The 27,871-nt window shown below is 38.7% G+C and overlaps 1 protein-coding gene across 1 annotated transcript in view; it reads left to right on the forward strand.

Moving 5' to 3' along the window:
* Window positions 1–6,190: 6,190 nt before the first annotated feature.
* LOC106001323 (semaphorin-4D-like) overlaps window positions 6,191–27,871 on the forward strand; it is a 55,552-nt gene continuing 33,871 nt past the window's right edge. The window contains exons 1-2 of the mRNA XM_013036434.1: window positions 6,191–6,743; window positions 8,216–8,267. Coding sequence (XP_012891888.1) covers window positions 6,191–6,743; window positions 8,216–8,267 — 605 coding nt within the window. The remainder of the gene's footprint in view (window positions 6,744–8,215; window positions 8,268–27,871) is intronic.

The raw sequence follows: 27,871 nt of genomic DNA on the forward strand, positions 1-27,871 counted from the left end.
AACTCCATAAGAATGGAGAATAGCATATACCACTATATTATACCTGTATATTTATACATTGAACAAATGCCAAACAAAATGGATCAACAGAAATATTTTCTAGGCTTTCTTATTCCTTCAAGCTAAGAATAACAATAATATGCTAAACAATCACTACAACAAAAAATCTGGAAAAGCAGAGAAGAATTTGCCTGGAGACAATGACTTAAAATAGATTTTTGAGCAGAAATTATGGAAGTCAAAATAAATTGGGTATATTTAAAATGCTAATAATTGTCAATCTAGAATTCTTTTTTTGGGGGGGAGGTCTGGTCATGGGGCTTGAACTCTGGGCCTGGGCACTGTCCCTCAGATCTTCAGCTCAAGGCTAGCGCTCTACCACTTGAGCCACAGCACCACTTCCGGCTTTTTCTTTTTGCTTATGTGGTGCTGAGGAATCGAACCTAGGGCTTCAGCCATGCAAGGCAAGTGCTCTACCACTGAGCCACCTTCCCAGCCCCTGTCAATCTAGAATTCTATGTCTAGCAGAAATATGGTTTTTGATTGAATGTAAAATGAAGACATTCTCTGATGAGCAAAGTATTAGGCTTTGTTGGCTTCATTTACTTGTGATTTAAATTCATAATCCTCAATGTTTATTGTTTTCTTTTTTAATCTTCAATTCACTTTTAAAGTATACTGTTAATTTTTAGTTTGTAATCTATTCTTTGTGTTTCTCACTGTGTGTGTGTGTGTGTGTGTGTGTGTGTGTGTATAGGGGCTTGAACTCTTTTTTTGTGCCATTCTAGTTATGGCTAGTACTCTACATCTTGAGACCTGCCCGCACTTCTGACATTTTTCTGGTCCATTAGCATTTCAAGTTCTAGGGCTTATCTGCCTGGAAATTGCTTTATGCCAGGAACCTCAAATCACAACCTCCTGAATAGGTAGGATTACAGGATTACCTAGTGTTCAATTCTTAAATCAACATATGGTAAACTGGTGTAGGAAATCCAAGCTTCAATAAATCTCTGCTACAGACAATGCAATGTGTTTGTGTACACACACATGCATGAATATGTTAATATCTACATACATAATTTTAATTTAAAAATTAAGAGCAAAAAGAAATGTGCAGAAGCATAATAAGGTCAGTCTAAGCACACACTAGAAACCAGACAGACATTCTATGCCAGAAGTGGAGCTGATACTACAGGCTTCCTGAGATGTAGTTCTGAATTTAAAAATTGATCCGAGTTTTAAATGTATAGTGATGCAGGAACTAAATGTATTGAGTATAGACAAACTATCTAAAGCAAGACTTCACCAGAGTTTCCATTTATTTAAGATTGCTTTCAACATGTTCTGCACCTGCTATAGGTCTAATTTGGAAAATGTTCTATGTGCTGCTGAGAAAAACGTGTATTCTGATGCTGATGGGTGAAATATTCGGTAGATGTCTGTTAAATCTAGTTCATGCATGCAGTTGTTTAGATCTGTAGATTCTCTGTTGAGTTTTTGCTGAGTTGATCTATCTAGTGGGGATAGTGGTATGTTAAAATCCCCAACAATTAATGTCTTTGGATCTATGTGAAATTTGAGGGAAAGTAGTGTTTCTTGGATGAATTTGGGTGCTCCATTGTTTGGCGAATAGATATTTAGAATTGTAATATCCTCCTGAAGGAGAGATCCCTTAATTAGTATGTAGTAAACTTATTTATCTCTTCTCACTAATTTTAATCCTGATATTAGGGTTGCAACTCCCGCCTGTTTATGGGGGCCATTTGCTTGGTAGATTTTATTCCAGCCTTTCACTTTCAGAATATGTTTGTTGTTATGGGCAAGGTGGACTCTTGCAGGCAGCAGATAGAAGGATCTTGCTTTTTAATCCAACTAGACAGTCTGTGTCCCTTAATTGGAGAGTTTAGTCCATTAATGTTTGTTGTTAGGACTGAGAGGTGTTTGGTAGTTCCTGACATGTTATCCACCTTCTTGGGGGCTGCAACAGCTGGGTTCTTCCTATGGTTCTTGGATTCTCAGTTTGGGTGTGGTTTCTTGGTCATTATTGTGGTCTTGTTGGTTTTCTATATGTAGGACATCTTTAAGTATCTTTTGTAGGGCTGGTTTGGTGGAGATATATTGTTTCAGTTTTTCTTTGCTGTGGAAGGTTTTTATTTGACCTTCTGTTATGAAGGGGAGTTTAGCTGGGTACAGTATTCTTGGTTGATAGTTGTTTGTCTTTAGGCCATGGCATACATCATTCCAGGCTCTTCTTGCTTTAATTGTCTCTGGTAAGAAATCTGAAGTTGTTATAATAATTGGTTTTCTTTTATAAGAGATTAATCTTTTCTCCTTGACAGCTTTAAGGATCTTTTCTTTGGTCTGAATTGATCCTGTGCAAATTATCATGTGACAGTGGGATGTCCTGTTCTGATCTGGTCTATTTGGGGTTCTAAAAGCTTCTTGTATCTGAATAGACCTGTCTTCTTGCATGTTTGGGAAGTTCTCTGCTAGGATCCTGTTAAAATAAATTTCCTAGACCATTAACTTCTGTCTCTAGGTTCTCCTCTATACCCATTATCCTCAGATTAGGCCTTCTGATGGTGTCTTCCAAATGTTGAATAGATCTATCATATTTCTTGAATTTGTCTTGGATAGCTGTATGTTCTTTCTTTATAATAGCTAGACTGTCTTCAATACACGAGATTCAATCGTCTTCATGGTCTAACCTACTGTCAAGCCTTTCTATTTTGTTTTTTATTTCATTTCCTTATAATTGGTCAGCTTTGATGGCTTCAAATTCTTTGTAGGAGCTTTGTTTTAGATCTTGTATGAACTTCTTTACTTCCTTAATTTGGTGTTCAATGTTTATTCTTAAATCACTTAGTTGATTAGTCATGGTTTCCTTGGACTCCCTTTCCTTCTGATGGGCTCCATTCAGCATTCCCTTTGTGGTCTCACTGGATTCCTTCAGCTGTCTGTTTATGGATTCCATGAATGTCTCTATTGATCTTTGTCTATTGTCATCCCGCTCGTGCAATTCCTGTATTACTCTTTGGTTAGCTTCCTCACGCTTATGCAATTCCTGTCTTTCTCTTAGACTGTTCTCAGCCTGATTACACAATTCCTGTATTAATTTTTGAGTAGCTTTCTCAAGCTCATGAGATTCCTGTATTAATTTTTGGCTAGCCTCAACATGCTCGTGAAGTTCCTGTATTACTCTTTGGTTTGCCTTGTCTTGCACCCTATCACACTCACACTGAGTCCTTTGCAGGTTTACAGTCTTTTCATTCACCATGTTTACCAGTAGTGTTTGTAGGGCTTTTTGAGAACTCTCCTCTGGGTTATTAACTGTTCTCTCACCTGATTATCCTGAGTGGGAGCTGAGATACCCGGACTTGTCATTTTTTCTTGTGTTTCTCTGTCTTGTTTTGCCCATTTGACATGAAAATAACACCAATTTTGTGCTAGAACACTATATTAAGGCAAGCACAACCAGAACCCTGTAGTTGCACAGTCAAAATGGCAGATACAATCTAGTTCAAAAGATATAATCTATTCAACATCAAACAACTATGGATTAATGAGCTAAGAACATCCAAGAGGGATTCAGCAAACCAGAAATTATTAGGTTTAGGGAGAATTGTGGGGAAAAATAGGATTAGAGGGATGTGGAGAGATAAAAGGAGAGTGAATTTAACCAAGTCAGAATGATAGGACAGAATGATAAGAGAGAGATTTAAAAAAATAAGAAAAATGAAAAAACAAAAATTTAAATTTAAAAAATTATACACTTAAAATTATGTAAGTATAAAGAAATGATATTGAGAGAAGAAAAGGATAGGATGAGAGGAGGGGAAAGATAAAAAGAAAAAATGAAAAATAATTCTTAAAATTGGAATATTGAAAGTTATATAAGTATAAAGAAATAATACTACTATTAAAGAAGCTAAGCCTAAGAGGTTGTGAATTGAATAATAAGTTTCTGGATTTAGTATGTACATGATGAGGTATAAGGTCTAATAATCAACAATGGATACATATCTGTGGATAAGCAGAACAGCAATTAAGTCACAGAAAAAAGAAAGAGAAAAGAAAAAGAAAAGGTCAAAAAGAGATTTTAAGAAAAGCACACACACACACACACACACACACACACACACACTCCTAAAATAAAAATCGTAAAAGAAAAAAGGAAAAAAATAGAAAACAAAAAATAATAAATAGGTAGAAAAAAGAGTTCGTTGATTTTTTTTTCTAGTGGGAGGAGGAAGATCTTGTATGTCCCCTGTGTCAGTAACCAGTCTCTTGGTAGGGTCTCTGGTGTTTGGTTTTCCTGTGGCTTGATTGGTTTCTTAAGTTGGATTGTTTGAGCCAGGCAGACAGCTCTGCCTTACCCAGGACTTAGTGATCCTCCTCCCCGGCTAGTTCAGTGGGAGGGAGTTCTGCTTTGAGTATCACAAAAGAGGGAGATGGCTGGTTCCTCTAGTTTGGAGATGCTGTGATGAGGCTAGGTTCTGGGTAGGGGTGAGGCCTTTCAGCAAACAGTAGCTTTTCCCTGAGAGGCTAGCTCCTGAGACACACACAGAGCCCAGCCTGGAGCCATTCTCAGGGCTTATGTTTACTGAGTTTCAATTGTTTGTCTAGGCTGCAGCATGGGGAGGGGCAGCCTCTGGCTCTGTTTACCCAGTGAAGAAAGTCACTCTTCCGGGGGCAGAGCTTTCTCTGCCTGGGCAGGGTGACTTTCCCCTGTGTGGAGCTAAGCCTGGCAGGTTAGGTCAGGTTCCTGTGACTTGCTAATGGCTCCAATTGTTTCCTTCCAAGGCCTGGGTTGGAGCTAGTTGTTCGGCCAGGCCTTTGTCCATATCAAAGATGGAGATTTTCTCTGGTGGTGGGGGAGGAGCTGCCTTCGTACTGAGGCTTCCCTTCATGAGAAGGAGTGAGGATGTCAGGGCTCTACTCATGCCAGACTCTTGGTTCCTGGGCTGTCCCTGGTATGTGATCTGCAGGATGAAGATTTCTGCTCCTTGTCAGTTCTTGCTGGTAGTGAGTAGAATCCGCTCGCATGATACCTCTGGTGCCTTTGTCCCAGACTTTCTCTGTTGGTATGGTGGCTGCAGCTGCCACAGCTGCAGCTACCAGCAAGTGCTCAGATCTGTCTCCTTGACCAAGCTGCCTGGATTTTCCCTCTCTGGCCAAACTCTCTGTACTGTGATGGCACACTTGGTGTGATTCTCTAGCCTAGGACTGTTCACTGGAACTCTAAAACTGCTTTCTGTGTGAGAGCTTGTTTAGCCTCCAGCTTCTCCTCTACCATCTTCCTTGGGTCTCCTAGTACTTACTCGTGTGTAAGAGTTCCCATAAATGATATGAGAGGGAAAGGTCAAGAAGAAATATTTGAAAAATGGAATTTTTGTACAATTGTAAAGGTAGATATGAGCACTTTAAGATGGTATTATCAGATAATATTTAGTAAAGCCATGCTTAAGAAATTTCCATGAAATTGAACAACCTTGGGTATAAAGAGAAAATTTAAAACTAGAGGTTTGTACTGAGAGCTGGCCTTTGACAGTGGACTTGAATTTATTTTTCTAGAGAACACAGAAAATGCAATAGAGAAATATTTAAATTATGTGCAAAGATAACAATCCAGGTATTCTGTAACAAACCCAAAACATTGTTCAAGGATAAAGAAAAGAGAATATACAAACAAAATTTCCAAAAACAACATCAAGTTAATTTCATCTAGGTAATTAACATAAATGAATCTCCCATTCATTTATCTTCTCCAGAGTAGTTAGGGAATGCTGTTCATAAGCAAGCAACTGGAATAGAGAAAGGCTTTATCTATGGGAAATAGCATAGAAAATTTTACAGTATTACAGAGTTTAATTAATGTTTTCTGATTAACTATACTTTTTCACTTCACAATAAAGTTAGTCTTTGAAAAGATAGTAGAAAGCAGTGAAACAGATGGTTGATATGTAGAGTGTGATAATGCTAGGAATACAGAAATGTTAAGTCATTTGATGATTTTGAAACTGATTAATCCCAGGAGAACATAAAGTTCAGAGGAAAAAACAATGTGTCTATCCAGCAGCAAACATGAAATAAAATGTATTTTATTTCAAAATGGATCAGTAACCATAGTTTACATCAGTAGATTAAAGCTCTGATTATCTGGTTCTTTTCTATTTGCTGTCTAGCCACTATGAGGGACCAGAGAGATGGTGTTAGAAGCAACAGTTTCTACACTTCACACTATTCGTGGGATCATTATCCCCATAAAAGGGATGCTGCATTTTTCAGAGAGTCACCTGGAGGTCGAAAGGACTCTCCACACAGCAGATCTGGCTCCAGTGTTGGCAGCAGAAGCTACTCTCCAGAACGGAGCAAACCTTATTCATTCCACCAGTCTCAGCACAGAAGAAGAGAGAGATCTGCTCAGTCTTTGAAAACATCAGGAGACACTTCAACTTGGAGCTCTTCAGCACTTCCTTCCTCAAAGAGGGTACCTGCTGTACCATTAGTCACTGAGAAGCCTGAAGAACCTGAGTCAAACACAACGGATTGGATAGAATTATTTGAAGATGCTCAGCTAGACAGTCGCTCTAAAGCAATAGCATCAAAAATGAAGGAGATTGAACGGATTTACAGGCAAGACTGTGAAACTTTCGGGATGGTGGTGAAAATGCTGATTGCAAAAGAACCCTCATTAGAACAGACTATACAGTTTGCTCTGAGGCAGAATTTGCAAGACATAGGTAAGCGGTGTATTGAAGAGCTGAAGAATTTCATTGCAGAGTATGATAATGCTACTCAAGGTTTTTGAAATCCTTTTTAGAAGAGTTACTGTTCAGGAAAAATAAATAAACAAACAAACAAGGAAGTGTTTCTAGATTTAATAACCCCTGCCTCTGGAGTGTGTAAATCCTTAATATGTGGAACTTTTGTGGTGAAGAGAAATACTTTATAATATACGACCACATTTCCAATTCAGTTAAGCATCTAAATTAGTTTTGTAAAGATAGTGTAATTAGATTTTTTCTTAATGTAAAGCCAACTAGTCCTTACTCATAATCACATCTCCTCATTCCAAAAATGGGGGTTAATTTATTAATCTTTGAAAAAGCACTTTCTTTGTAAAGCAGTTTTTGTACTTTTTACTCTTCCATGTAGTGGTTTGTTTGGCCATGTGAGTATATTTTCTACTTAGAGATCATTCCATTTAACCATGAGTAGTCTTTTGCATTCTTTTTTTTGCGGGGGGGGGGGTCTGGTTGTGGGCCTGAACTCTGGGCCTGGTGCTGTCCCTCAGCTCTTCAGCTCAAGGCTAGCGCTCTACCATTTGAACCACAGCGCCATTTCCGGCTTTTTTTTCCTGCTTATGTGGTGCTGAGGAATCGAACCCAGGGCCTCATGCATGCAAGGCAAGTGTTCTACCACTGAGCCACCTTCCCAGCCCTCTTTTGCATTCTTGTAGCAGAAAATGCCATGTGAAAATCATTAGCATTTGAGTTGTGATTTTATACTGATTCTTTGTGTTTGTTAGGCCTTGTAACATTGAGCAAGTCAAGGGTACTGTCTTAATAAATTAGTACTCTGCTATTTTAGTGAATTCTCATTCAGCAACAAAACAACTTTAAAACCTCTATAGTACACCTTAAAATTATTTCCCCCAAATAAGTGAACTCTCTGTGCTTTCTCCATTAAAACACTCTTGAAACTTTTGAGTACTCTGACAAAATCTTAAACATTATCATGTAATAAGAATAAAAGAAAGGACAATTTGAGATGGAAGATAAATATTTTATTTTTTATTTTTATTTTTATTTTTGGTCTGGTCATGGGGCCTGAACTCTGGGCCTGGGCGCTGTCTCTGAGCTCTCCAGCTCAAGGCTAGCACTCTACCACTTGAGCCACAGCACCACTTCCGGCTGTTTTTTTCCTGCGTATGTTGTGCTGAGGAATCGAACCCAGGGCCTCATGCATGCAAGGCAAGCGCTCTACCACTGAGCCACCTTCCCAGCCCTGGAAGATAAGTATTTTAATGATGTGATTCCTCAAACATCTTTCTGAGGAAAAATTCAGCATACACCAGAGGATTGGAGATTTACATTTTCATAAGCTCATAGTTAAAAATGGGTGATTGATCACATGAGCGTGATTAAACTATTTATAGATTAGTCATGCATTAATCTCTGTAATCTGAGTGTTTTGTTCTGCTTACTTATAGATGTTCCTAAACCATCAAAAGAGTTCTTGAAAGAAACAAAGGACAATAAACAGTAAGCCAGCAAACAGTCCTGTGTACCAATCCTTCATGAGTGAGCCAACCAATGTTCTAGTGGTCCCAGTTAGTTTCTGAAACTTGGTTGCCTTTTTATTATTTTTTAAGATCTCAAAAATCTTTACAATATCTGCTTTCCCTCTGCTGATCATCAGGCTTTATGATAGGACAATGAAAGTTTTGTCACATTAGTTGGGAAATGAAAAAAACAATAACCTACAAACAATAAGAACATTTAAAAAAATATACTGTCAGGAACACATCTGAATTTATGTACCATAAATTAGACTTTAAAAGGCATTTAAAAAGCAAAAACCCAAACAAGTTGAATTACCACTGATAAGCCTAACAGAATGCTGACAGTGGCAAGCATTGTGCAGCTTGAAATGCTTGTACCTATAACAAAATTTATGTTAGGAAAGGAATTTTTATTTAAATATAGATCAAGATAGATACAGAATCCCAGGAGCAAATCAAGTTACCCCCTAAAGAGAGGGATGGAAGAGAAACAGAGATGAATAAAAGCAGAACAATGTGTTATAGCAGCAAATAGGCTTTGGAACTAAGAAAGAAAACCAGAACCACCTCCTAGCTTCAGAACCTCTGAGTTTCCTTATCTCTGTCTACAAAACTCTGAAAGGCTGAATATATAATACTCAATGAGCATTAAAACATGGACTAACTAGCTCACTCCTCATATGTGCGCCCTCAAGCCAAACACCATCATGACTTTAGCCAAGGGAGATTGGGTGTAATGGCTTGATACTGTTTGGAGGACCATGAATGATGTGGCTTCACAGCCAGTGAGTGTAAGCAAAGACTCGGGTGCAGGCTCATGTTTCAATGGTTGGGGAGAAATTCACAGAAGTGGAATGTTGATCCAGATTGGAAGCTGGTAGAAAGTAGAGGTGATTCTATAATTGATTTCCAGTAATTATTATCTAGAAAGCAGGAAGAGTAGAATAAGACTAGATGTTTAAATGGTAAGGAAATAATAAGCACTTGGAAGTAGAGTTGTGGCTCAAAATGACAGAGCACTAGCCTTGAGGAAAAGAGCTCAGGGATAGCACCCAGGCCTTGAGTTCAAGCTCCACAACTGACAAAAAAAATGTTAGTTAAAAAAAAGAAATTATACATGCTCCTCTTATTCAGGAGAGAAGAGTGTTTGGTCATTTTCGTGGGGGGGCATTAATTTTTATATTTGTCTGTGTTTAGACAGGATTATTGAGTACTGTTATTATTGTCCTAATTCATCTCAGTTGTCTGATTCATCTCAGAGGAGTCTGATGTTGATGCTGGAGAAAGTTCTTCATGGTCAGCAGGTCAAGACATAAGGCCAGGAACTTCACAGTCCAGCTGATAGAGGTGGCCATCTGCGCTGGTACATGCTCCCTTCCTTTACCACCCATAACAATCTATTAAATCTTTAGTTATTATTGAGATATTCTCATTTTAATTTACAGAAGAGTAGGTATTCACCATGTACACCGTTATGTTTTCAATTATGTATATATTGTGGGAAAGCTAAATCAGACCACACAACATATAAATTACTTAATGTACATTTTTGTGATGATACAACTTAAAACGTACTCTCAATCATTTCCAAAAATATAGTACATTGCCACTAACAATACTCACCATGGTGAATCACGGGTATCTTGAACAAATAATTATTCTCAAAAAGTTTGTAGCTATTGGCCAATACTGCCATAACTCCACCACTCCAGTCTCTCATCTCACACATGTCTACAGCACACAGATAAAGAAGCCAAGCCTACCCAGCCACTAAAAAGGAAGAATGGAATTTGAATCCAGGTGCACCTCTGGGGGATCCTGACCAGTGCCTATAACTTGTATATAATTTGATCTCTTGATGACAGTTGGTATCACCTTAAAATCTGTACTTGAGGCATGGATGCCCCTGACTCGTGAAAAGCCTTCAACAAAGAAATGTGGGACCGAGTTGCTATTATTATAGGCATATTTTTCATTTTTCAGGATGCCTGCATTTTGAGTTAAGCATCTGAGAAGGAATTGGAAACTTGCTTCTAGGCCAGATTTCATCATGAGCTGACTCGGGAGGAGCTACAGAATTACTAAAAAAAACTCTAAAAGTCCTGTTGTCTAAGGAAGATTAAGAATGCTGAGTGAAACCAATTTGATTTTGTTTGGGAAAAGGACCTTCTCTAAATAGTCTGGGTTAGGAACACAAAACAAAAATATAAAGATTCTTTCATTATTTATTCTTAAGAAATATAAATTTGAATTTAAAGTTTCCTATAGTGTTGACTGCAATTTCAAAATCAAGGTGTAACAGATAGGGCCCCTCTATGGAGCCAACATCTGAAGCAGGAATAAAACCATGGAGCTTCAGAATAACATGCATCCTTAAGGACATGCTTTTCCTCAGAATGCAAATCCTATTAGAAAACTCTCTAAGTACAACTATTTTCTAAACTGCTGTTGGTGTCATTCCATTATTATGCCACCAACTCCAGGCTCCTGGTGACTCCATAGAAAAATCTGGTTGTTACAGCTTGTCACTTGGGTGTCTTGAATCCCGTTGTCCATCTCACTACTTCTCCAATTTTTATCTTTCTTTCTTCTCATCTCAATTCTCTACTAGTCAGGCTGGCAAACAAAATAGATCACATGGGCTTGGTTGTGCTGATAAATCATTGCATTTGCCCACCAACGCGACATAATTTTATTTAAAAAAAAAACCTTTTTGATAACGAGATTCCAGCATCTTGGCAGGGACAGTAAGAGATATATTATTTTGCATACCAGGAAGAGTGTACTTCCTGAGTAAAAGAGTATGTCAACTATTCGCTAATATTTTCAAGATGCTCAAAATAGGTTTTCTCTCCTAACTCTAAAAACTTCCAATTTGAATACCGTGTTTGTAGGCTAGAGAGGGAGGAGCTACTTATGAAATCAATAAATACAGAAATACAATTTTACTACCTGGCTTCTATGGAATAAGAAATTAGTATTTTTTAACTTTATGAGTTTCTGTGAAATAACGTTCAAGTAATAAACTTCACTTGCTGACCGTCATATGTGACACACTGATGAAACAAAATAATTCTCAATCTCAAATGATTCAAAAAGAGTAGAGAACATTAATTTGAAATTTTTTTCAGAAAACATCTATAATTTAATTCTGTGCAGATCATACCTGGAATGTCTCCTAAACTTTCTACCTGTTTAGTTTAAATGCCACCTAAGGAGAAAAGAAAAAAAAATCAACCCAAATGGTCCAGATTCACCTTTTTTTTTTAAGAAATATCAACTGGAATTCTTAATTACCATAAATTGTAATGAACAAGCTTACAAAAGAGGCCACAGTCAATACTATAAGGAAAGCACTGGGCTTGCATCTACATGAGAGTTGTGGGAAAGTACAGATGCTGATAGACTTACCAAGGGCTTAGCCTCTGATTAAAAAAAAAATACAAATGCAGAGGGTTTTTTTAAGGCACAGATTTGTTGAAATTCAATATTCAGGATGGTGTTTTTGCTTTAGCCATTTTACTTCATTTCTTTACTGTTTTAGCAAATCACATGAAATTTATCATGGGATTTAAAAAATTAACAGCAAACTTGATACTTTATAATAGGAAATGAGTGAATTTAAGGACATAAGAAACTGTTCAAAACTAAGCAAAGATACTGCTTTGACCATGTTATGGAGATGAGTAGTTGTATGTGTTTCCAGTTTATTTAAAATAGAAAACTTAATTATCATTGAAGAAGTGTTGGGAGAGAGGCGAACAAACTATTTAAAAATGTTGAATCACAGAAAGAAAATAATTAAAAGATTTCTTTGTAGGGAAAGGCCAAGAAAGGCCATTGTATCAGACAATGTCTGTGGTATCTTGCAGCTTTAAAAATCATTTTGACTCTGAATCATTTTAATTCTTATGTAAGTTTTATATTAGATTACATTTTTTAAAGTTCAGATTTTTGTCTTTATACAGTTTTAAAGTTGCTTGATAATTTTAAATATCTACATGCTACAAGAAAATACTCACAAGAGAGGTTATCCAAAAAATTGTACTGTGATAATTCCAAATAGCCTCTTTAGATTTATACATTAACTTCAGTTTGTCATAAAGGTAAACAAGTCACATTGCAGTAAGGTCCATTTTGAGCCAATCTTACATGTAATTTAAAAGACCTTTGAAAACAAAAGTTATTTTGGTCATGTACTGATTGTTGGAAGAGAGGAAACGGTGGTCCTTTGACATTGCATTTATCATTATATTATCACTGTGGAATTCTGAAGCATAAGCTCTAGTTTTAGAAATTTGAGCTATCCTTATTATCTGTGAACGCCTTCTCAACCCCATGACCCAAAGTATTAATAACTCAAATGTTTAAGCTGTAGTGGGGAATTTTAATGAATTGTTCTACAAATCTTTTAAAGATGTTACAAAGAGACATGTCTATTTAAAACAGAATCAAAGTATCACAGGAAACCTTGTCTTTCTGTTCCTTTCACACAAATGCTTAATATGAAACATGTACGCTGGCTTTGTTTCTTTACACACAGAGGAATGGTAGGTTTGTAACACTAGTCACACCAGACAAGGGCAGAGACTACAGAAGGATTATGTCAGATGGGTGTCTCAATTTGTCTACATAGTGTCACTGGTGATCATGTGGGCTAAGCACCCATCAACCCAGTCCCTGAATTTCAAATATCTCATATTTCATCCATTATCTGATCCCCAATTTGTTTATGAGAAACCCAAAGTCCAATGAACGTAAATGACTTATTTATGGTACTATAGCTATTTTTAAAAAGAGAGCTTGGAATCTAAGTCCTCTGTCTCTTGACCAGGTGTTCCTTCTACAATAAAAAGCTAGAAACCAATGTACTAAAATGTGCCCCCCCAACAACAATCCTGTCATGTCTGTCTGTTCCCTTCCCATCTGAACTTCACTTGTCACCTTTGTAAATGGCCTCTTTTAATAGGGGTCTGCTCATCTGTTAGTCATATTGTCCCTCCCCTTTCACATCCAAAGTCCCTAAAAAGATACCTGCTTTGATAACACAAGTGCACACAGCATTAACTTTGCCCTTTCCTTCAGATAGACTCGTAGTTACCCAAGCCTTTTGTTTTAAACTTGGTGATTCCTCCTAATCTTCATTTGTTTCAATCTCCCAAAAGAACAGATCAAAGTGCACGTCACACACTTAAACCATAATGGCATGGCTCTACCCCGCTTATTGAGTAAACTCTTTATTGTAGACCCCTTGAACTCAAACTTGCCTTTCTGACCCCCTAGAAGATGGTTCCCAGGTCAGGAATGACTGAGCAATGTTGGCTAATCAAGTTTATTCTCCCTGCCTGTTTCTGGCTTCTGCTGCCCTCTAGCAACCATTGAGTAGCATGACAGGATTGGAAGCAATAAAGTCATATTCATTGAATTGAGCTATTGGATAGGTTGTTTTGGCTTCATACAAGTAAAAGTCAATACCTGTGATGTGATCAGTGACACTATCCTACAGTTTCCTTGTCCAAGGTTTGACTTAGAACTCAATTTTAAACTTAGAGCTGTGAGTTGGGAAGGGTAACAACTGCTTATTATTACGGCACTTGCAAGACTAAGCTGAGATTCATGAGATCACAGCCGACCTACCCTACATGCCACGTTCCAAATGAGTCTGCCATACAAAGTGAGATTTTGCCTCAAAAAAAAAGCTGAAGAAAAGCGAACATGTAACTGACTAGTTTATGTCTGAAATTCTAAAATGTTTTGGTCCAATTCTGATGATCATCAATTCTTCAAATCTCTTATCTTCAAATGTAAAACTCAGGCATAGGACTGATTCAAAAGGAAGAGAGGCAAAACAAGCTAATTTCCCCCAAATCAGAAATTACTTAAATATATAGCAAAATACCCCTCAATAGGAAATTTTGAAACTACAAAAAGAATTCCATTTTCAGGCAGATGCCAGTAGCGCAAGTCAAGAGGCTGAGAGCTGGAGGATCAGAGATGGAGGCCAGCCTAGGCAGGTTTTCTTTGAGTGCTGAGGATAAAACACAGGACCTTGCATATATTAGGCATATATTCTATGGCTAAGCTATAGCTCCAGCTCTAAAAAGGTTGTTTTAATTAAAGAGCATTTTAAAAAGACATTTTACTGAAATGCATGTTTCTGGGTACAATGCTTTCATTATTAAGAATTTTATTAAAGCAGGGCACTGGTGGTTCACTCCTGTAATCCTAGCTACTCAGGGGGCTGAGATCTGAGGATCACGGTTCAAAGCCAGCCCGGGCAAGAAAGTCCGTGAGACTTTCCAATAAAGCATCAGAAAACCAGAAGTGGTGCTGTGGCTCAAGTGGTAGAGCTCTTGCCTTGAGCTGAAGAGTTGAGGGACAGTGCCCAGGCCCAGAGTTCAAGCCCTACGACCAACCAAATAATAACAACAACAACAATAATAATAATTTTATTGAGAAGATTTCTGAAATTCAATGAGATGGAAGTGAACAATCAGTGCTAACTCACTAATTGGAATAGGGGTATTATGTTATGTAGAAAAAAGCCTTGTGGGAAAATAAAAGTACTAAAGACTTATAACAATTTAAAATAAAATCAATCATGAAAACAATCTTATTCTTGTCTTGCATTTCGTTCTGGAGGATAGAAATTGCATATATAATAAGTGAATAAAAGAAAGTATAAATCTACTCAGTCTTTGCCTCTTTTCCATTTTTTGCAGATACTTGTGAACATTTGGTGTATTGGTGCTGTTGTTGATGTAGTGGCGGTGGTAGTGTTTATGGCTTTATATATCATTTTTACAGCAAAATTCTACTATTTGCAGCACTGTCTGGTTCATAGTTGATGCTCAATACCTTTGTCCAATGAATCAACAATGTCTTCAGTTGTAGATGCACTATCAGCAGATGAGCAAGCAAAGTGTGCAATCTCATCAAGCCAGATACCAGATACAGGTATACTCAGTGATAGGCAAGGAGATGAGTCTCTGTGTAAAGACAGAAAAATAAAGCACTTAGCATAAAGCTAGCATATGGTATTAAGCACATAAACATTAGTTTTTAATTTTGTATATGTAATTCAACATAAATAAGGAACAATGTATAAGCCGGTTAGACTATTCCTCCAAGTATCATCTTTGCAATTTTACACATGGAATCTAATTGTAAGCAGCAAGCATTGCATATTCTTAGAAATTATCATAAAAGTATCATAATCTTACATATCATAGTCTTCTTAGATCATAGTCTCAAATAGATGTAAAGAATTGCACACATTTTGTTTCCCACTAATTAAATAATTTCCTACCACATAGAATGACTACGAATATTTTTCATAGTTATTTTTCAAAACTCTTTCAAAACTCTTCCATACCTCCTCCTACCTTCGCTATTATGTCAGTGATGGTTTTGATGTTCCTTTTAGCACAGCATTACGCAACTATCTTCCTTAAGGTGATGAATAAACTTAAGTACATATTCCAGTCTATCTTAAAAATTGTGTCATACTTATGAATGAGTTATTCTTAAAGGAGTTTGGATAAAAGGAACAGGAATGAACTCTTTCAGACATAAGACTATAAAAGCTCCCATGCATGACTTTCTACTCACTATACCCAATTACAAAGTAAATGCAAAGAACTCTAAACCCTACAAGAAGGTACACTTGTAACCCAGACAGTCCCCTGAATGACTCATTTTGGAAATTGATTAGCAATAAAACCTTTTTCATACTTTTTTTTTTGTCAGTCATAGGGCCTGAACTCTGGGCCTGGGCACTGTCCCTCAGCTCTTCAGGTCCAGGCTAGTGCTCTACCACTTGAGCCACAGCACCACTTCTGGCCTTTTCTGTTTATGTGGTGCTAAGGAATCAAATCCAGGGCTTCATGCATGTGAAGCAAGCACTCTACCACTGAGCCACCTTCCCAGCGCCCTCCCCCCAACTTTACCTTTTTTTTTTTACAAAAGGAGGAGATGAAGTCTCAAGAGTGGAGCTATTCTAATAGAATTACTTAACTTTAAGAAATGAAATGGAGTGCTGGGCGCTGGTGGCTCACAACTGTAATCCTAGCTACTGAGGAGTCTGAGGATCTTGGTTCAAAGCCAGCCGGGGCAGGAAACTCCGTGAGACTCTTATCTCCAATAAACCACTAGAAAACTGGAAGTGGAGCTGTGGCTCAAGCGGTAGAGCACTCGCCTTGAGCTGAAGAGTGTAGGGACAGCACCCAAGCCCAGAGTTCAAGCCACATGAGTGACCAAAAAAAAAAAAAAAAGAACAACAAAAAACAAGAAATAGAGTGTTCTCTCTCCTGTCTCTCTCTCATTATTCTCTTTCTCCCAAGGAATTACAAGGAGGTAGAGCTATCATTCCTCCTAAGAAAACAAATCATGAAGCAGCAAACTCTTAAAATTCTACCCTCCAGAATACATATGAAAACACTGATTATTTAAAACATCTAGTCAATGACATTTTTATGGCATCCCAAGCTGGCAAAGATAGAGTAGATTATCTCTTACATTATGACAAGTAGTTGAAGCAATAAGAAATGAATACCTGACCACAGGTTAACAACACATGGCTCATGGATTCAGTATACACTGAATCCATTCATATCACTGAGTAGATTCAAATCAGAGAAAATACGAATAATTTATTTGCTTGTTTTCATTAGAATAGCATACACACACACACACACACACACACACACACACAATCTGTGTCCTGGAGATCTAGGTTGGCATTTGAGTCCTTCCTCATCAAATACTCATGGTTCAGTCAGATCTCTGAGATTGAAAGCAAACATTTGCCACAAGAATAATGACAACTAGTTACTGCCTGTGAGTTTCAGAAGTACCAGTCTCTGGTACTTCTTAGCTGGCTATAATTCTATGTAAGGATTTTACAAGTTCCACAGACTTAATCACTCACTAGAACACAACCCATAGAGAGGCACGGCAAGGTCTGATCAGCTGACACCCAAATCTTCCATTATATAACCCTACAGGGAAAAGTTTAGCTTCACATCATAACAGATACAAATCCTGACACTTAGTGATATAAATACATATATTCTAATTGATGGTAGATTTGTTATTCAAAACTTCTGTTGCAGTAAATAACATTCTGAGAATCATCACCTAATCTATTGCACAAGATCCCAAGCCTAATGTTTGTGGGTGTAAAATGCCTGAAGTATGATAAAGCACTGTTTTTAGCCTTTGTGCTTAAAGCTAGTGCTCTACAACTTTAGTCACAGGTCCAATTTTGACTTTTTGGTAGCTAATTGTTGACAAAAGTTTCAGGTACTTTTTCTTCCCAGGCTGACTGTAAACCACTCAAACAATGACCCTGAATAGCTACTGCTATAGGCATGAGCCAACAGTTCCTGGATCTAAATCTAAATCTAACTTTTAATCAACATCTCAAAGTGAATATGAATCATATTTTAAAACAGCATCAAACCGATATTGTGATTCTCAAACAATGAGACAATATCTCAGAAAATATCACTTAAAATACACACAAAACTATGTTTAAGAATAACTTATTGTTTCAAATATAACATCAAATTGAACTAGATTCTAAGTCATCAGTGTTTTGGGTTACCTAAAAGTACATATGAGGAACAAGGAGAGAGGAACATTCTGGGAGAAGGAGGGACAAAATATGGGCCAAAACTTCAGTGCTGGAAAGTAGCAGATACTCCTTGTGCTGTTTTGGGGAGTTCTGGTCATCTGGTCATCTGGAACCTGGTCAAAGTACAATAACACCAATTAGGAACACAATTTGGTGATTTGAATTTAAAGAGTCAGTTAAGGTACCCAGTAACTAATACACCTGCAATTCTAATTCCGAATGGGAGACTGATATTAAGAAGGATTACAGTTGGAAAGCATCTTGGGAGAAAAAAAAAATGTCAGGAGGACCCAACTCAACAACCCTGTGATGAATAGTCATCACAGGGTAGTACAAACCTAACAGAAAATTTAAACAAAAATTATTCCCATGCCAACTCATATGAATTATAAAACCTTGAAAGAGAGACAAAGCAAAAAGGCCTAGGGCATATGTCAAAAAGCTCAACATCTATTTAGGAAGGCCCAATTTCAACCCAAAGTGCCAATAAGAAGAAAAAAGTATCTTACAACATCTTCTTAACTAAAGAAATTTATTCAACAGTAATATGAGGGTAATATAAAGTATTTCATAAAGCATCAAAATATCCAAGGATATTCTAAACAAACATGCTTCTTCTGTGTCTAAGTATTAAACTCCATCACAGCAGCATTGGCTATAGTGTGAGAAAGAACATCCTATGAGTTTATCCATTTGGACAGACAAATGGAAATCAAGATCAATAACACAATCAATATATACAATCTCAACCATGACATTTGATATACCAGGAACATTAGGTTAGATAAGTGGTCCTGTTTTACACTGGCTAATTGAAGGGGACAATATAGAAAAGTAAAATTGAAGAAGAAAAGAAGAAGAGGGGAGGAGGAGGGAGATAAAGAGGGGGAAGGTTGGGGGAGGGGATAACATTTACACCTAAGTTTCTTGCTTAAAATAAGATTAGAAAAATGGATGGATTCTATTTTAAAACCAAGTTCATTTGGGGACAAAACTATGATGCGAAACGTGGTCAAGACTGAATAGGAACATGCATCTTGGAGTGGAGATGGCAGTGCATCACTGGCATCCAGGAATCCTTCTGTGTGAACACTGAAAGATGACAAATTCATCTGTCCATGGGGAGCCTGAAGGAAACATGAATATAAGCAGAAGAGACTTTCAAATGGTTTTGAAAGTTAAGTTAGATAATATATTTAAGAGATCTCAGATATCACTACATTGGGACAGCAAAATAAAATATTATAAAGGATAGTAAAAGTAGAAAATGAGGCAAAACATTTATAAAGTCCAGCTAAAGAATGACTTATGGTTTTCTAATAAAAAGTAAACAAGAAAAATAATCTCCTCAACCAATATGTGGAAGTAGCAGCAAGGTGAAGGTGAGGGGGTGGGTGGGGTTAGAACTCTGTGTATGCTTTACAGATGAGGACAAAGAAGTCCCTTGTGGACAGAGAGACTGCCTCACATATGTCCAAAGGAACCCCCATACAATCACTTTAATACACTACATTCGAGCTCCAAAACAGAATCTTTCTATGCGAGTTTTATTCTAAAATTTTAAGACAAATTTAAGATCAAACTGAAATGATCTGTAAGTAGAGGAACAGTATCTGGTGCTACTAAACTGCCCAGTTCTCGAGGAAATCTATGGATGGTAGCACTCACTAACCTGAAGGGGGCATTTAAAGGTGGTAGATGAGAAACTTTGAGGGTACACGCATAGACAAATCATAACCCACCACTGAGAAGTGACATTGCCAACACTACCTTTCACGTGAATGGTCTCTTCTCCATTTTCATATCACCAGCAATAATGCCCAGATGGCTAATTTAAAAATAATCAGGGTCAAGAGAGTCTGGATCACACTAAGACAAAAGCGTTTGATGGTAGAATTCTTTGACTCTATGGTCTAGCCAGGGAACAAGAGACTGATAATATGTTCTCATCCATACCCATAGTGCTGGAACTTCTCTCATAGTCAAAATCTCATTCTGAAATCTCAAATAACACCGAGGTAACATGCTGGCCCACTCATGACACTCTCCTAGCAATCTACAGTTCTTTTCAAATGTCTCCAAACAAATCTTAATCATAACCATAAATATAGAACCCAGAGTTCACACCTCATTTCTAGATGCCACCTCTTTGCCTGAACCTCCCTTCCCTAGATGAGTTCAATGCCTCCGAAATATGCTGGAATCTCTCTCAACCTCACAGTCTGTTCAGCCTCTTTGAGAATGTATCGCATATCTATATATTCCATAGCTAAATAGCAAATGGTATCATGGCCAGTTTTTAATCCTTCATGATTGATGACATGTTGATGAAATCTGATTCTCACTACCTAGCTCTACACAGAGACAAAGGAACATAAAAGAAAATTGACAAAGGTTTTACACAGTTCTGTGAACTAAGAAAACATATCACAGGCCATTCATTTTCTAGCTCTTTTAAAACAGTTGGGACATGGCAGGGATTAATTAACTCAGAAGCAGGCTAAGTCAAGAACTCACTTGTTTGAATATCCAGGGGGTGTTTTCAACAGCACAGAGTCTAGGTGGTATGTACAGCAATCCATTTCATAATGGAAGAGAAATCAGTGCAGCTGTACCCACCACATTAGGGAACATTTAGTTATGTCTTCTAGAAACACTTGGTCAATGTCTCCCACCTGAACCATGATCCTAATAAAGACCAAGAACCTCATGAAACCACATTAAACAGAAATTAGAAAGCTTGTTGTGCCTGAGCAAGGAACTGAAAGCACACCCTGATTTTTAATGTAGAAATGTTACTTCTCCATTGTCACATGGCAAACATCTCTGTGTCCCGGTGTTCCAGTATCTCCACTATGCAGTAGAATCTACACAGAACAGCTCCTCAGGACAGCAACATCCACCCTATGTCAGCACCATTGAAGCTTCCTGCACTACCACCTGTGAAAGAAGCAAGAACAGCACAATAATTAACTATGAAAACAGGGCTTTGAGATTGTGGCACACGTGGTAGAAAACTTCCCGACAAACTATAAATTCAAACTCCAATATCAATAAGAGGAAGGGAAAGAGGGAGGGAGAAAGAAAATAATAATTCACAAGAGTGAACACAACAGGAAGCATTACAACTTACTAACACTGATGGGGGTAATAATGGGAGACCAGAAGACAGTGGGGACACATTCCTGTTCACCTTCAAAGTTTCAAATCATTAGAACAACATGAATAGATATCCATTGAAAAGTAGGTTCAAATTAACCGCATACCACAATCATACCAGCTGCCCAGGCAGTGGACCTTTATCCTCTGCAAGAAGCAGGAAGATGCAGTGAAGTGATTCTTGAGTAGCCAGAAAACAACAGAACTGACCTGTCCAAGGATCCCACAGCAGCTTGGTGACCATGAGCAGCAATGAATTCAAGGGCAATACTAAAGACAAGTAAAAGGGAGATCTAAAAGTGACACCCACAATTTTTCAACTGTGCAATGTGTTTCCATGAGGAAACAATTTGCTGACATCTGAAATTCTACTTTTGTTTTCAACTAGTCGGTAGACATAAAGTACAGTTACTGGAGTAAGCACAAATGAGGAGTATGTAAAACTTATCAACCTTAATTTTTAATATCAGAATTTAAAATAATACCGTTCCCAGACATCAAAATTTCCATAGAAATTATAGTGAATTCTTTTGACTTGGACACCATCCCTCACTGCATTACAAAATATCCGGGAAAAACTATACTGCTACACAAAAGGAAGTTTCAAATGTTTCATTAATTATATTGAAATAACATTCCATAGAAATGTAAGAGCACGAAAGGTCATGGAAAATAAGGCTCAAAGAATCTAAATACCAACATTGTGTCCAGACTTCTCTGAACAAACACTGAAAGACTTATCTCTGCAGGTCCATCTCCTTCCTGTAAGGGAAGAAATCTGTCTACCAATAAAGCTCAGAGTTCAAGGGTAGGCATTGGGTAGCAGGTAGACTTGCTGAGAGGAGTCAAGGGAGAAAAAGAACTATATATCAGAGGAAGCTGGACTGAGGAAGACACTGAGCTTCTTCACCCACCAACAGATTCAGAACAGGTTGGGGCCTTCCTCAGGAAATCAGTTCAAGTTCACTTAATGCGCTGTCTTCTGCTGGACCTCCATGTTGTATAGGGCAGACACTGTATGAGCACCATGCAGAGGATTGGTTGTGGCTGGCTTCATATACTACAGGGTGAGTGAAGTAGAGAACCATAGTCTTCTGGATGAGATTGAGGAATGACTAAAAGAAACAGAATAGCAACACAAGAGATAAGACAGGATTGTAAACAGGAGGCCTGGTGGCTACCATACCATTGGTAAGTCTGAGGGTCTTGATCAGTGAATAAAACAGAGAAATGTACATTATACTTCAGAGCACTCAGCATGACTTCATCAAATTTCCTGCAAGAAAATTATTTGCAAGACAAAGTGAGTTTTTATACAAATTCAGATCAGCTATATGTGATCTGCTAGCAATTCCGCTCAGGAATTGGTAGATGAACATGAATACAAATGACCTCAGATAAAATTCATTCTAGAACTGTACAAACTGTAAAATGACCGAAGACATAGGAATACAACCTCCTCAACTTGTTTCTCCTTCCACATGCAGAAATCCCTTGGGCATTATTATATTATGGCTTTGAAACTTAGTGGCAAGGGCATGCACCTGTATAATATGGACTGAGTTGCCTCTGTAAACAACTACTTTCATTCAAACACTCAATGTACCTTGGTAAGGGGGAAAAACCACGGGGCTTGGAATGGTGAATTATCATTGACAAGGAATGCAAGTGATCATTAGCGTTTTCTTTTCTTTTTTGGGGGAGGGGGGTCCGGTTGTGGGGCCTGAACTCTGGGCCTGGGTGCTGTCCCTCAGCTCTTCAGCTCAAGGCTAGCTCTTTACCACTTGAGCCACAGCGCCACTTCCGGCTTTTTTTTCTTTTCGCTTATTGTGGTGCTGGGGAATCAAACGCAGGCCTCATGGACACAAAGCAAGCGCTCTACCACTGAGCTGCCGGAGCCTGCCGGCAACGAAAGGGAAACCTGAATTAGGGGGCGAGGATGCGGAAAAATAAAGACATAAGACAAAGGATGGGGTCGGGAGGTCTGCAGCTCAAGACTGCAGCACCGTTTATTTTTAACTTTCCCTATTATATACTATTAGAAGTCAAGAGGTAACCATAGTGCAGAAAAACACGGAAAATTTTAATAAAAACAAAGTGCAGTAAAAACAAGGTCAACTGGTAGAAAGTAAAACAAACTCTGCAGACATAGCAAAGCAATCCTGGGCATCTGGTGTTTTTCATGAAAGCCAGTTCCTTGTACATGCCTTCAAGTGAGCACAGGGGTCAAGATGACCTTAGAGCTTTACTGTCGGTTCCCAACACTGAGCCACCTTCCCAGCCCCAGCGTTTTCTTTTTTGTTACATTTTCTGCCCAATTACACATAGCATACCAATGCCAAAAGGTTTCATGAACTTACAAACAGACTTCTAAATCATGCTCCCTTACATTTTCCAGGACTACCATTCTTAATATTCTTCATTAGCTTCAAATATATTAGCCAACAGAGAATAACAATTAACAGCATATCTATCAGGGCCATCAGGAAAAAAATATTTTAAAAACCATCCTACTAAAGGAGTAATAGAGCCAAACCAACAGGAAGAATCCTCAGGTCACAAGAACATCATTGATGCTACAAAATTTTCATTGCCTAGGACAAGTCACCCCGCTGAAGAGGAGTCAGCCCTTACAGAATCAATACTCACTAAAAAGTTGTACCAATTGAAGAACATACTGATAGCAGAATTTTCAATGCACTACAAAATGTATGCAACATAAAATATTTTTTTTTTTATTTTTTTGGGTCCGGTTGTGGGGCCTGAACTCTGGGCCTGGGCGCTGTCCCTCAGCTCTTCAGCTCAAGGCTAGCGCTCTACCACTTGAGCCACAGCGCCACTTCTGGCTTTTTCTTTTTGCTTATGTGGTGCTGAGGAATCGAACCCAGGGCCTCTGGCATGCAAGGCAAGCACTCTACCACTGAGCCACCTTCCCAGCCCGCAACATAAAATATTAAAAACCTTGGAAAACAAAAATCAATCTAACCAAAAATATTTACCCCATCTACTTTTGTCACAAAGTACAAAGAAGGTATTTTGTTCTCAAAAAAATGTTCGAATTCAGGGCTGGGAAGATGGCTCAGTGGTAGAGCATGCCTGAGGCCCTGGGTTCGATTCCTCAGCACCACATAAGCAAAAAAAAGCCGGAAGTGGCTCTGTGGCTCAAGTGGTAGAGTACTAGCCTTGAGCTAAAGAGCTGAGGGAGAGTGCCCAGGCCCAGAGTTCAGGCCCCACAACCAGACCCCCCCCCAAAAAAATGTTAGAATTCAATGGCAGGTTTTGGAATGCAAACACTCACTTAAAAAATGAAAACTAATCAAAGACTCTGTACAATATATTTCCAGTTCACTCACAGGACAGCAAAGAATCCACTTCTGTAGAACTTATCACTGATGAAGTTAGCTTTACCATGAAACTAATCTTAGTCAGTGGGATGGTAATATATGAAAATGGAAATACTTTGATGAAATATAAAAATGAATAAATGGAATACATAGAGTGGGTCTTTTTTAATAAGAGTAGTCATGTTAATAAGTTCTAATACTATAGTAATGACACTATATACAAGAATACTTGAATGACATGAGGAACAATGGTGTTAAGTCCAACTGCCATCTTCAAAGATGAACGAAACAACTGGAGCAGTTGCTTATAAAATCTGTTTTTGAACTATTAGAGATTACATGACCATTAGTAAGGGGCGTTACAAGGAGAAATTAGAATACCTTCACTTCAGAATGTACCATCTTTTCTCAGTCTCAATTGATTATATGTATCACCCAAGCCCAAGCTACAGTCCTGAAGAGTGTAGGGTGGGAGAGGATGACACCATCACAGAATCCTAGTTTCTCCGGTGGACACTGTAAACTGGGGGACTAAACCCAGGAACCATCCAAGAAGTCTCCATCCATTACATAGCTCAGCAACATCCTAAGAACAAGACACATGAAGTGACCAAGAATCTCAAAGCAAACAATAGACATTAGAGACAAAGGGTGAACAAATGCAGCAGTGGTTCTTGCTAGAAACTATGTTGAAAATGAATGACATAACTTGTGGGTGCGGATAGGAGGGAAAGAGTAGGAGAGAGCAAGGGAAGAGGTGACATTCTTTAAAACAAAATGCACTCCTGACATAACTGAAACCCCTCTGTACATCACCTTTATAATAATAATAATAAAAAGGATGCATTGTATACACAAACTGCTTTGTTAAGTGGCAGAAAATTTTAATACATAATCTAAAAATTAAAGAAAGTGAGGGAAGGTGTAGGTGAGAATGTCACAAGGGGGTAAAATGGATCAAGACACGCTGTATTCATAAACGGCTTTGTTCTGTAGCAACTCCTTTTGATAATAAAAATATTTAAAAGAAAAGAAGAGAAAAACCCAGGGAAAAGAGGACAAGTAGAACAGTGTGTTTGGCTGAATATTTAAGCAGATGCCTTTGCGTATTTTGATAGGTGTTAAGATGTCTAACCATGTGTCCTTTTGCATGATGTGTTGTGTCTTTGGTTTTAAGGTACAAAGTAGAAACTATTTGATTGACATATTATTTTGGTTATTTTTATTATTTTATTTATATTTATCATTATTTGTTTATTTTGGTTTCTGACTCTGATATATTATTGTGATATCTGTTCAACGAAGGAGAAACAAAAGGATTGGAAGCGCAGCTCAAGTGACAGAATGCCTATCTCTCAAGCATGAATCACTAAGTTCAAAACCCTGATCCTGCTGACAAAAACGAAAACAAATGACAACCACCAGTGAAGGCCCTGAGTTCAAGAAAAGAAAAAAAGAAAGAGTTAAGGACAAGCGGATGCCTAGGATGTATCTTCAGTGCACTACTGGGAGGGTAGAAAGGACAATGACTATCTTAAGGCAGATCCCTGCAGGGGGAAGGCTTTCACTTACCATCCCAGCTACTGTGGCCATTGGGAGAGGAGGTTTGTGTGAACACATGAGTCTTTGGCAAACCTGGGCAACATAGGGATACCTTCTATCCACAAAAGGTTAGATAGACCACACTTGGCAAAATAAGGAAAGACCACAACAGAGTTTGTCTCTCTCTCACTCTGTCTAAACTATGTCTGCCTCCAGGACATGTAGAACAAAGTGTTAGAGGAAACCTGATCTTAGTGGTTGTGTTGAGCTTCTTTGGGGATTGAAGGGATTATCAACCTCAACACTTGCCTGTAATCTGGGTCCTGGCTGTTTGCCAGTGCTCTCTGAGTAGGGATGGTTTCAGGTGCAGAGTGCTGAAGCACAGGCAGGAATGATTTGTCCCAGGGCCTTTCTGCAGAGAATAGTAAAAGAAAGGGGACTGAGGGTGCTTTCTTGATTTGCATGAACATATTCTGGCCTGCTGTAGCTTGGATCCAGGGACTGGTGCTCAAGCCTTAGGGGTCACTAATGTTGCTGCTCATGCTACCCTGCCCTGTCTCAGACCCCAAGACTCCACAGCAAGTCTCCACCTCTGCCACTTCAATGCTCATCCTCTGCTTCAGAGAACCCCAGGCCATCCACTGGGGGCTCAGGGTCATCTTTCTGGATCTGTTTCTGACAGGCTTGGCATCATGGCCTGGGGTGGGTGCGTGGGTGGTAATAGGTTTCAGCTATTTTCTGTGTGTACTGAGGCAGCAGCTTCTCTCCTCTGTGGATACATTCAGCTTGAATGAGACCCCTTCCAGAATTGTGGTGCTGGTATAGGATGCCTGTTTCTGAATGATGAACCTCAGTCCCCACAGAGCCTGTCTGTGGTGGGATATGACTCTTCATTCAGGGAGGGAAGGGTTAATGTAAGAACAAGCCCAAGAATTCTGACTTCCCGGGAGATCATCTGACACTGCCCCAAGGTGAGCTAGAAGCATACTCTTTCCCCACAGGAGACCATCTGACATGCTCTTTCTCCCTGCGGGAGAAGACCATTTGACACTGCCCTGAGGTGAGTTAGAAATATGCTTCTTCCCGGGTCAGGAAGGCTTCTGGGACTGAGTTATCTCTCCTTAACCCATAGGCCACTCATGAGACAGATGACCAGTTACTGTCTGGAGTCTTTCCTTACTTACAGTCAGTTCTCAGATAGATAGTGATAAGGGTGTCATGAGCTCATTGTCAGTCATATGCAAGGACCTGGGCCTCCCCCATGGGGTTGTAGAGAAGGCTCTGCAAGTGCTGAGGGGTAGCCTCGCCAGCCTGCAGTTCCCCAGGAATCAGAAGGCAGCAGCACTGGGTATTGATTGTATTGATACTTCAAGTGACCTCTTCCGGGCAATGGTGGTAGCAGTCCTCTGCCTTTTGGAGCTGTCTCCTACTAACAAGGCTACCATCTGTGCTGAGGTGCTATAGGATCTGAAGCCCACGTAGAGCCTTCTAGGCTCTCATAGAAATGGATTATGAGCAGGACACTGAGACAGCTGCTCTTTGGTTACTGTGTCTGTTGTTGTACACTGGAAATGCAAGTGTCTCTGGTTGTGTTATCTGTATCTCTGTAGGCATACCCAGAAAAGATCTCACAGAACTCATGGTAATCCATGTTCTGTTTCCTACTCCTGAATTCCCAGTGCCTGGCCTAGCATTGGGCCCATCTAAACATGGCATAGGTTCTGAGCTCCTACTCAGAAGCCTTAGTACCTGGCTTGTCACTCTTGCTGTTCTCTTTCATTTTGCAAACTCTACTGGCTTTTTTTAAACTTTATTTGAAGTTCACACTACCAAAGTAAGTAATCCTGATGTCAAACATATACACAACTAATATTGGAGAAGACCTTTTTTTTTTTTTTTTTT

Source organism: Dipodomys ordii, unplaced genomic scaffold (assembly GCF_000151885.1).
Source record: "Dipodomys ordii isolate 6190 unplaced genomic scaffold, Dord_2.0 Scaffold286, whole genome shotgun sequence".
Classification (NCBI taxonomy): Eukaryota; Metazoa; Chordata; class Mammalia; order Rodentia; family Heteromyidae; genus Dipodomys; species Dipodomys ordii.